General features: G+C 45.3%; 1 protein-coding gene across 3 annotated transcripts in view; it reads right to left on the bottom strand.

Moving 5' to 3' along the window:
* The window catches only part of SCYL2 (SCY1 like pseudokinase 2), a 64,028-nt gene extending 51,907 nt beyond the window's left edge, over positions 1-12,121 (bottom strand). For 2 of the 3 annotated variants that reach the window (XM_059726318.1, XM_006273958.4), the window contains exons 1-2: positions 12,038-12,121; positions 2,794-2,991 (exon numbers count right to left, since the gene is read on the bottom strand). In XM_059726318.1, the coding sequence (XP_059582301.1) occupies positions 2,794-2,970 (177 nt within the window). In that variant the 5' untranslated portion in view covers positions 2,971-2,991; positions 12,038-12,121. Of the gene's footprint in view, positions 1-2,793; positions 2,992-11,963; positions 11,983-12,037 lie in introns of those variants that run through there. The other variant, XM_059726317.1, reaches the window with a different exon arrangement.
* Between the last annotated feature and the right edge of the window lie 3 nt (positions 12,122-12,124).

A 12,124-nucleotide genomic window follows, 5' to 3' on the forward strand; every position in this document is an offset into this window, starting at 1 on the left:
GAATGGATCGTTTTTGGGCATGAATCAGGACTGCGTGGTGAAGACGACTGCTGTCCATAGGACCCATTTACACTGGTTGCAGAAACCAGAGAGCATGTTGAATGAAGGACAGTACCAAAATATTAATACCCTTGTTTGGGCCCTTGAAGGAGGTTTTTTACGGGCAGAAGGGTGGCTGTCACAGGAAACAAAACACCTCTTTTACGATACTGTCAAAAATTTTCTGACTTGCTGGAATACCTATGATGTGGGCCAGCAAATGATCACTCTACACAAAATTGTGTTATTTTGAAATTGCTGTTTGTTTGTAAGAAAAACCTTGTAAAAATGATGGTCCTCGGCTGAATCCTACTCTTAAGAAACAGATTTTTTCCCTGCTTCTGCCACAGAGCTCACATATTATGGCAGGCAGAATATTAAATCAGCCTTTCATAGAGGTTTGCTAATTATGTGTTCATTACTCTTTGGTAACCTGACTCAAGACTCCAAGGCTGGATTTGCAAGTGTACTGGGTGCTTTCAGCTGCAGCAGAAGTCAATGTTCTCTGAAGATATAAAATGCTCACTGATCTGAAAAGAATACAAGGCCACAGATGTCTTAAAATGGGTACCCAAAATTAATGAATACTTTTGACCTTACTGTCTCAGTAACTCAGCTAACCATCTGTTAATGCAGAGAATCACACCCCTTCATCATCGAGGGATGTTGTGAAAATAGTTTGTTACAGTCTGTCAAGTGATCAAATACTATTGTGATAAGCATCACCAAAGACTCCATGAGGAAATTAATCATTCCATTTTAGGAGGTTTTGAATATCATGCAATAAACAAGGCCTAGAACTATAAATTTAAAAATAAGAAAACAAATGATCAAATAGCTTCTTATTAACTGAACCAACCATTTTGCACGAAAAATAGTATGTAATCATGTCACATATCTGTATTGTTACGCATACACCCAGGAGAATCAAATTAAGACTGCACGGACAGCTTTAATGCTGGCACTTCCTAACCTGAGTGCCTGACTGTAATCCTAAGGTTCTTTTAATGCAGAGGTTTTCTTTGTGTAATAGAGTTTATCAAGCTATTATATTCAATAATTCAGGGGTGAGCAAAATAAGTCACCAAGGGATTTTCTTTAGCCCACAGTGGGTCCCCTTGGTCCTGCCTGGCCCAGGCATGGGGGCAGCCCAGGCCATGGCATGTTCGGCTGGTCCCACCGCCCCTGGGCACACAGTAGGGCTGTGGCAGCATGGGGGCTAGACTCGCTTCCCAGCAGCAGCGGCTTTTTCTGGCTGCAATTGCTGCTGGACTGAGCCCTGCTGCCTGGTAACCTGGGTCCATCTGCCCCACACCCAGCACCAGGGGTGGGACCCAGGCAGGCAAGGCACACAGCCAGGTGGATGGGGTGGGGCTGTGGGCAGGCAAGGAGCAGTGCAGGACAGGTAGGTAGGGCCAGGATCACTGGCCAGGATCATGGGGCACTGACAGCACAGGGCCTAGGGCAGAGCTGTGATCTGCTCCCCACAAGGCCCTGCGACAGGTACAGTTTCTGTGGGCAGGGGTATGCAGTGGATCACAGCTTTGCCCCAGGCCCAGCTCCACACTTCTGCCCCAAGATACCAGACTACCAGACCCAACCCCCCACATCTGCAACCCCATCCTATCCCCCCAGCTGTGAGCCCCGCTTGTGTGGGTCCCGGCCTGTCTCCATGGAGACCCCAGGGTCAGTGGGCAGTGACAGCACAGGGCCAGGGCCAGAGGAAGATCTGTGATCCGCTCCCTACACATCCCTGCCCACAGAGCCAGCACCCATCACAGGGGCGTGCAGGCAGCAGATCATGGCTCAACCCTGGCCCTGTACTGTTACTGCCCCATGACCCCAGCCCCACCTACCTGGCCCGCCCTGGGCCACATAGAGAGTAAGCTGTTACGCAGGGTTGGGGAGGCAGAGTGCTAACCTGGCCCACGACAGGTCACCAAAACTCCCTATGTGGCCCTTGGGCCCAAATATTTGCCACCCCACAATACTTGAATACAGGCATAGCATATATGATACTTTACTGAATTTTTTCTGGAACAAGTAGTAGAACATTCTCTTCCATTAAAACAATAGTTAGCATTCCAAAACGAATCTGTTCTTTTTCCAGAAGAAACTTTACTTCCATTCTTTCAAAAAGTTACTAAGCCTCTTTGTCCTACTTTCCTTCTGGGTTATTTTAGTTGTAACCTCATTAAGTTTTTATTATTGTGAAATCTTTCTTCATAGCTTGAATAATAGGAAGTACAGATTCTAACAAGGCTGTGAGAAAGTGTTTCAGAATAAAAAATGACTAATTTATTATCTGAAGAGCTTCTAGTTCAGTAACAACTGAAGACAGGACTGTTCTGCCACAGATGATCATCTCCTTAAAATTTTTGCTAACCTTTCTACTGATAGAGGTTTGGTAAGAAAATATTTTCAGGAGCCACATCCCTATCTGTTTCTTCTCGACTACAATGTATGAAAAAGTATAATGCTTTTTAAGGCCAAAATAAAATGTATATAATGGTCAAGTCAATAAAAGGAAAAAATGGTTACAGAAAATACTGGGAGATCATGAATATGCTAAATACATATAAAGACTCTTAATACATAGGTGCAAATATATGCACACATATACAGACACAGATACAAATATATGCACACATATACAACTACAACAGTATTTTCCATGTATCAGTAGTATTAAAACCAATTTTCAGAACAGTACATTCTTTTTAAATCCTTCTTCATTCTCTTCGCTTATCTCACCTGTTTTGTTGACTTTTTAGTTCCATCAAAGATCTTCCAAGCAAGCCCATTACCTCCACTGGCAATATGTCGGCCAACATCAAATTCCCTGGTAACAGGATTTCCCATAACTGCACTGGTGACATCAGCTGTTACCTTTGTAACAGTGCTCTTCAATTTATTAAGCATGGACTCCATTTTTCCAACTTTACACTTTGCCTAAAAAAACAGAAGAGAAAAACTTTACAGAAAACTGGGAGAAATGTTAACCTAAAAACGTACTAAAATTTGTAATGGTTTTTTAATGCAGATTATTAAAATCCAGAACATACCAGTTATGAGTAGAGGTGCACGGATATCTCAGTGCCATATCGGATGGGCACCAATTAAGGGAAAATTAACATTATTTGCTATCAGCTTTTTCTGGATGGAGTAGCCAATAACATACCAATAAATATGACTTCTGGCAAGGGCCCCTGGACACTGCATACATGTGTACAGCCACAGCATGTATGTGGCCAGGAGCACAGTCATGAAGTATGGAGAGCAGCACCCCGCAGGTAAGTCTGTAGAGGGGAAAGGTAGGAGGGGAGGGGGGCAAATCGAGGCCCCCATGGTGAGGGAGGAAGCGAGGCAGGGGCTGGGGGCACTGCCCAGCCAAGGCAGTGAATGGGACCCCAGGGCCAGGGCAGGGAGCAGGACAGGTGAGGCATGGGAGGGCATGTGCTCCCCCCCAGATTTCTGTGCAGGGAGAATCCGGGCTGCCTACTGTGGGCTCGGGGTTCTCTGCCCTGATGCCTTTTTTCCCCCAAAAGCCCTGCACCGGCTGCACAGCCCCTGCCCACCCAATGGCGGTGGGGGCAGCAAGTTGTGTCTCCCACCACCAGATGGGCAAGAGAAACAGCATAGCCAGTGCACAGCTCCCAGGACAAAGGTAGCAGGGTAGAAAGCTCTGAGCCTGCAGCAGGCAGCCCGCATCTGCCCTCGCCCCATTTGGCTCTGCTCCTAAAAGCATTCCTCCGCTTAAAAATGGTGGCGGCAGTGCTTCAACTAAAGCTCATTGGACAAGCTTTAGTTCAAGGACCTCCCCCCTCTCCTCCCCCCCCCCCCCGCCATTTTAAAGAGCTGGGACACTGATTCCCCTGGAGTAGCCACCCGCAGATCACTCCTGCTCCCTGCCCCAGCCCCAGGGTCCCATTTACCATCCTAGCTGGACAGCGCCCCCAGCTCAAGTCCCTGCCCCTCTCCCTTGCTCACCATGGGGGCCTCAATCTGCCCTCCCCATGCCCCCTTCCCCTCCACAGACTTACTGGCAGGGTGCTGCTCTCCAAGCTACCCAGCTGTGCCCCTGTAAACTGGTTATCAGATTGGTAACAGCCGATATGCCTGGTGAATAATCGGCTATTGGTATCAGCCAAGAAAATCTCTACTGGTGCACCCCTAGTTATGAGACATGTATTTAGGTAACTTTATATAATATAGGCCATAAATCTGTAAGAGAAAGCCTACTTAAGAATGCCCAATCACTAACAGAACAAATATCTACTTATACTGACGATGGTTTTAAAACCAGTTTTCCTTCATAGCACCTGCCAAGACCCAAATTCAGTAGTCAGTGTCTCCCTGCAAGAACTGTTGACATTACTAACACTCTTTGTTCTGATGTAAGTGCTAAGAAGTCCATCTGTTGCCACAGGGGATGTGAAAGAAGGACTTTTTTGTTTAATATGACTAAAGGGGTATCAACAAAAGGGGAATTCTTCTACATAGATAGAACAGAAGATTTTGATCTAGAATTCAGTTAATTTTTATCTGTACAATAATTTCATTAGGTGCCTTTTTTTTTTTTTTTTAATTACAAATAACTAGGGATATATCAAATTTGCAGCAGGAGTGGGGTGTGAGGGGGCTCCTTGCCAGTTCCCCTGCCACTTCTTGGAGGAGAGGCCCCGCTGCTCACCATTCCCCACTCGCTCCTGATCGGCAAGGAGGTGAAAGCCACAGTTTTAAATATGGTGCCATTTTTGCCTCTCTTCTGCTGATTGGCTAAAGGGCCTCAGCAGCCCCGCTGCTTGCTGCTGACAGGCAGGGAGGCAAAAACAGCGCCAGATATAAACCACAGTTTTTGCTTCCCTGCTGATCAGGAGCAAGTGGGGAGTGGAAGGGCCAATCAGTGGTAGAGGCAGCATGCAGGGAAACCTGCAAGATTAAAGGAGCTTCCATACACCCCATTTCTGTTGCAAATTCAGTAGGTCCCTACAAATAGCTGTTACCAGTGATACCAAGGAAGCACCACAGAGCATAAAGCATGAGTTTAATAAATACTAATACTAGAGTTATAGACATCATCTTCCTTATCCATGTTAATTAACAAGGTGGAGATAAAACAAAAGGAGGGATGATTTGTTTCTAAAAACAGTTAGTATACATGGCACACCCAAGACTCTCTCTCTATCATGTGGTATCTGATACCAATTTCCAAATCTATAAACCACTGTCTGGTATTATTGCTCATGTATGGATTCTATCTACCCCATCTGGGCATTTATAGAGGTTGCACCGTTCAATTAATGTTGTGCTGTTTGTTGGACACCTCATACACACAAGGGGGCTGTCCAAAATGTTCATCTTGTGAACTGCTGTTTTGAAGCGGCCATATCCAGATCCCAGTCTGTTCAGCTTGACCCATACTCAAGGTCATGCCTAATGGGGGTCTCCTTTGAGGTTGGTATAAAACAATGTAGGCATAGGTCTGACCTTTCCCAGCAGTGGGCCCACCCCATTGCTGCCCAAAGGTTTTGTTCAGCACCCCTAATCTCTTCAAGGAGCTTGTGGGCTTCACATACAAAAAGTTTACAACTTTTAAGCCCCTTATGCCTCCATCTGTTTGGGTCTTCAGTTAACAGTTGATGAAGCAGGTGATTTTTGTTGTCTCTTGCCTCTACTGTCAGTAATAAGGTTAGGGTCTCTGTCTTCTTATTTCACTAGGTCTACAGCCCAAGAATATAGTGAGTACATATGTGTGTAAAGAGTACAGCCTGTTAGGAATCTCAGTGCGCTGTTAAGTACAGGGTCAAGCTTTTTAGCATGACAACTTCTGGACCATACAGGAGAACAGTCATCTCCTTTGCATTGTGAGGTGACTGTGAGTGCTTTGAAGCTGGCAACCCATGTCACGCTGCCCTAACATTTTAAGGCAGCTACCTGTGTAGGGACTTTACTGCTGACTTTCTGAATGTGATGTTTATAAGGTGAGAGAATGGTTTAATGCAACCTCTAGGTATGTTGGGGTATGCTCATGGGGAAGGATGTGGCTGTCAACTCTGATATTCAGTGTGCTCTGGCTTGACAACTGTCAAGGTGAAAGAATGATGATACTGGATTTATTGATGCTCAACTTTTAAGCACCACTTGTGGATAGTCAGTGATGAGTTCAGTGTCAGCACTCAGCGTCTTTTCCAGTTCTGTCATATCTATTCCTCGGGCTACTATGGTGACATCATCAGCATACATGCATTGCTTAAGTGTTGTACGCAGGAAGTCTGAGGTACACATATTGAAAAGTATTGGTGCAAGCACTGATCCTTGGTGGACTCCGTTCTTCAAGGTTTGTACTTACTTCTTTCTCCTTGGCTGGTAATGAATTTGAATGATCTGCTGGAGATCACGTTCATGATGAAAGCACATAGCTTGCAGTCAGGTATCACAGAGTGCAATTTATACTTGAGCCCTGGGTGTCATACAGTGCCATAAGCAATAGGCCTGTGCAAAGCAGCAAGCATTTGCTTTGGATTTGGCCAATTCAGATGAACAATGATTCAATTCAGTGATTTGAGTCACTGTCCTGATTCAATTTGGCCAATTTGGATTTGGAGATTTGGCCATAGACTAAAATAGGGAATCACTAAAATACCTATAACTTTGTCCTTTTTTGCAGATTCAGATGAAAACAGCAGGGATGGCAGCCCCTTCTGAGGGCATGAAGCCTGCCAAGTTTCAAGGAGATAGGTGCAGGGGTTTCTGTGGAAGTGCACCTCACTACTGAAAGCAAAACTCGTATTACTTGCGTGTGTGGGGAAAGATCACAGTTACTGGCCAGCTACAGATGTCAGTATCAGAACAGTCCTTCCCCTCTTCTCAGCCTTTTCCATATATGGAAGATCACACCATCCCCCTCCCTCTTCTCAGTTTCTGTTTGCTACAAGCCTTCCAGATATTTCTGAATCGATTTGGAGGCTTCCGATTTGATTCAGACCTTTTAATGCGTCTCCCGATTCAATTTGGATTCAGAGATTTGGCCGCCGAATTGGGCCAAATCTCCTCCAAATTGAATTGGCTACTGAAGCTTCACACAGCCCCAATAAGCAGCTGTAGAGTCAATAAAAACCATGCTTGTTTTCTGTCTCATTTCAAATCCGTTTTCTGTATCAGACGTAAGTCATGTAACTTGGTAAGCAATACACCGCTATTTCCAAAAGCCAGCTTGTCCTTCTGGGAGATGGGAATCAATGATGTTCTCTATTCTATTTAGGATTACGCGCTCCATGCGTTTGTATGCAATGCAGAGCAGCAAGATAGGTTGGTAGCTCTTTGAATCCTTTGGTGGTTTACTCGGTTTCAGAATAGAAATGACATCAGCTTTTCTCCAGATTTTTGGAAGTCTGTTACTTTCTAGACATTTACGTATGAATTTCTGAAGCTATCTTTTCATTCTGGTTCTCAGCTTGGTAACAAATTCTGGGAATATCTTATTTGGTCCAGCAGCTTTGCCAGTCTTGATCACTTTAATAGCTGTGTCAAACTCTCAGGTGTCTAATCATATCTGCGCGTTGCTTGCTTGGGTTACTGTACTTGCTGTTGTTGCATAGTGTTTTTACAACAGACTTTGCTGACACAGGCCAATATTGTGTTTTGGTGCCTTTGCCTATAAGGCGGTCAACAGTGCACCATCCTTGTCTGCTTGAGTGGGTCATATCTAATCCTTCAATGGCCACGTCTCCTTTTTTATGTTGTTATGGTAGCCAGCTTTTATGTAGTACTTTTTATGGTTGCAGGGTCAGTGAATTGCACTATGTTAAAGAGCTGTTCAAACAGGTTGTCCCAGCCTGGTACACAACGGCTCTAAAACCCCAGACTGACACCTAAAAAAAATAAAAAAGTTGGGGGGAGGGGATGACGCAACCTTACCTACAACTTTATTTGAAGCAAAGGATGGAAGAATATTAATCCCTTCAGAATATATTGAACTAAACTTTACAACATACTTCAGTGACTATTATCCTACAGCAATACTGTTTAAGTGTTCTTATCCTCTGTTTACCCAGCTTACTATTACCTGCTGCATACAACACCACCTCATTACCTCCTAGACAAGTTGCTAAAGACTGTGTAATACAACTCACTGTTTTCTCTGAAGTTTTAGAGATATTTACTAGGTCTGAATAAATTATTTCACCCACTTCACTTAAGCAAACCAGAGTATAAAGAATATGTAAATTTTCCATATGGAAGAGTAGGGAATTCGGCGATAAATAAGCAAAATTCTGTACTGTATTAAGGTAGTTGCATTAACTCATATCAAACACTGACTAGCTTATAACTAAGCTCCCTAAATGAATGAAAGGAAGCAACTAAGCCAGTGATTCTCAACCAGGGAACTGGGCAGCCTGGAGTGCCATCAGACCATTTGAAGGTTGGAGGAGGTGTGAGGAGATAAGCAGACAAGCCAAATCCAGGTTTGTTTCTGCTTGAAGGATACCCCACCCCTACTGCCTACCCACCATGTAGAGAGGTTAACACTGTAATACATAAATTAGGTTTTTAAATTACTTGCCATTCAATCCATAAAATTAGTGAGTGATGCCTTGAGTCCTAAAAGGTTGAAAACCACAGGACTACCAACCTAATAAGCTGGGAGAACTAAGCCTCTCTGGAAACTCTCCAAAAAAAGGTGCAGGTATCTGTAGTCCTCAAAGCAATGGTTTTCAGCAGAGGTGCCTTGAAACCCCTTCAGAAGTGTTGTGTGGGTATCACCACTATGGTGGTGACAAGGTAAAAACATCTGGTGCACTAGGTAGGGCTGCAACATGTGCACGGCTCTCCTGCCTCACTTGGGATCTCTGCAATCCCTAAAGCAGGCAAGAGTCTGCACTTATGCTATGGTCCTTCTTGATGCCCTCATCTCTGAAACTGCTAGTATATCTCCATTTTGGAGAGATCAGGGGTGGCCAATCTGTAGCTCCGGAGCCACATGCTGCTCTTCAGAAGTTAATATGCATCTCCTTTAATCTTTGCACAAGCACATGGTGACCAACTTCCAAATGGTCAGGCAGGAGCTCAGGCATCTTCCAAGTGGAAACTGGTCACCATGTGATTGTGCAAAGATTCAAGGAGACGCATATTAGCTTCTGAAGAACCACATGTGGCTCCCGAGCTGCAGGTTGGCCACGACTGTACTAGATAGTTCCACCTGCCCCATGTGTCTCTGTTTCCAGGAGATGCTGTGTAGGATCAGACTGCAAAGGGCTGCAGCACAAATCAGCTCTGCTCTCCTGACTGCTTTAGGGTTTACAGAAAATCCTAATGAGGCAGTACATTGCATATGTGCCACAGTCCTTCTGGGAGTGCAGCAGTTGAGTAGGGCAGTTTTACCACGCCGCGGAGGCAGCACCTGTTAAAAACCACTGAAGCAAGTTAAGGCAGCACCATCAGTGGTTCTTAGCCAAGGATGCTGCCAAATTCAAAAGAGTTGGGGAAGGGTGGCCTGATTCTGAAAAGATTCTGCTTCAAAGATTTCATTCAGAAGCTGTCTTTTAATGGGAACGCCACATGTTTAAAGGACTATAAAATCAGGCCCCAGGCAGATGCATGTACGTATCTGATTTCTTAATATTCACATTTCTTTACTGAAAGATTTAAATTAAAGTAGCCAGATACAATACTGCATCTTAATTCCTCCTTCCTGTTTCCATTTCTGAAATGCCTCCTCAGTAAACGCGGGTCTGCCTAGCACCTTTCCTCCACGCTGGCATAAAAGGTTGACAGGTGCCATACCTCACAGTACCATATATTTTTGTTAGCAGAGTCATAAAAGCTATGTTTGGTAACTTTTTCACTGCATCTTGTTAAATTCTGATGAGGTGTTACCTTCTTGTCACTGTGGAGGAAGATGAAAAGGCAGCATTTACAATTATCTGATTTATTGGTCTTGGTTCAGAAAGGAAAAAAAAGCAGCATCACTGAAGAAGGCATAACATGGAATTTCAAGGTTCAGAATAAGCACCACTGGCAAAAAACTAAAGCAAAACAAGTCTGTCACACTAGGATTAAATCATTTTAAAACCAAATCCCTCATATGTATATTACCTCAAGCTTATTAAAGCTAAAAATCACTATTAATCCATTTCCCCTTTACACTGTATGTACTATTCATACCTACATTTCATTCAGTTTAAACTGAGGTAGTTAGTTCATCAGAAATCAGGCAGCAATTAGGGTGGGGTGGCATACCTTAGGGACTAAGGTAAGCACCTTAGACTAAGACCAACCAGAGAGACTCTGTGGTGCAACCATGCTCTTCCTTCTGTCATCCAGTTCAGAAAATTACTCTAGAACGAAGTGTTCTTTTTGGTATTAAAACACTAAAAAAATGTTGCATTTGAATTCATGCTGGAGGCATGCTTACAAACTTGATTTCACATAAAGTACAATGTAAACTTCCTGTTAAGTGTCCGTCACACGATCAAAAATCCCTTGTGTAAGTTTGTGAATTCAGTTACTGACACCTGGAAAAAATGAACTGATGCAGCTTCCAATATTTAGAAATCTTCTCCCCTGGAGATGACAGTCACATGTGGTAGGAATATTGACAAGCCTGGAAAGGGAAGCAGGGGATTCTACTAGCAAAAATTCAGTGCTGGATTTACAAGCAGGTCTGCTGTGCAGAGATCCAACCTGTTCTGTCACTACTTGAGACTGCACAAACCACCAATTAATTTATCTGATGAAAGGTAGAATGAGTCATTTCTATCCCTCAGTGTGCATCTTATTTTGAAGGTAAACAGCTGTAAACACTGACCATGTATCTATTTTTTAATTCTATTTGTCGTCTTATGTCAATAAGATGACAGCAACCCAACAACAATGGCTTTTTTTATAACCAGCTTGAATGATATCTCCTAAGACATCAGCTCTTATAACAAAGCTAGAAAAAAACGCAACATGAAGCAAATTCTGTAAAAGAACCTAACTTGACATAACTATGACAACACGAACGACTGTCAAAACAGAACCTGTTTGTTGAAACTGGGCTGTGTGAACAGTCATGGGAACATTAGTTTGTTCAGCTGAGATTTCAATTCTTTAAAACTGAGGTAGTGCGTGTCAACATGAGCTGATCATGACAGCGTTAGGTCAATGGCTCTGAACCTTTTTTGTACCAGGACCCATTTGTAAACACTGATGGCCAGTCCCAACCCAGTGAGTAGTTTAAGTAGAAAACAGCCCCTCACTCGTGACCTGCTGCTCCACCCCCCGGTGTGTGGGGCAGGGGGCCCCCAAACAGTTTGCTGCAGGCTGGAGCTCTGCCTGCCTGCCTGCCTGCAAGGGAAAACCCAGAGTTTTCCATGTTTTTGTCCTTTAAAGGAGAATCCATTTTTTAAGTTTGCCCAAAACCCTTCCACACATTCTTGTGACCCACAGGTTGACAAATGCTGTGCTAGGTGGTTTCAGACTAGGACAATGAAGACTGCTCCACGGTTCAAGCCTATAATGGGGCAAGATCTCAACAACAAACATATAGCTAAGGCAAGCGGCAAGAGCTCTTGCTTTCTGCCATCCGCCAGGAGCGGTGGCACTGCCGGAAAACACACCAAGCCGGGCAAACGGCCGGGTGGGGCCGACGCTCGCGCTCCCGCTTCCTTGCGGGGAGCAGGGGCCTGTTCTCACTCGCCCCGTGAAGACCACAAGGGGAGGGGGGCGAGCAGGCGGCCCCCTCCCGGGCAGGTACGTCAGGCCCGCTCAGTGCAAGCGGCATCGGAAACACGGAAGAGGAAGATGAAAGCCACACAACTCCGCCCGCCCCGACCAGGAGCGCTACGAGCAAGGGCCGGGCGAGCAGCGCTGCGGGTGGGCTCCGCCCGGGGAACACACGGCAAACCCGCCGGAGGGGGGGGGCGGAGGCAACCACCCACCTCCGCCCTGCACGAACGCCCGCGGCCCGGGACGCCTCCGCGGGGTCACTAGGCCGGAGGCAGCCGCCGCCTACCTGCGCCGCAGGGGAAACCGCGGGCGAGGCCGCCCCACCCCACCAGCGCCGCCGCCGCCGCCGAGGCTGCTCCGCTCCGGCTACTCC

The sequence above is a fragment of the Alligator mississippiensis genome, chromosome 4 (genome assembly GCF_030867095.1).
Source record: "Alligator mississippiensis isolate rAllMis1 chromosome 4, rAllMis1, whole genome shotgun sequence".
NCBI classification, from domain to species: Eukaryota; Metazoa; Chordata; order Crocodylia; family Alligatoridae; genus Alligator; species Alligator mississippiensis.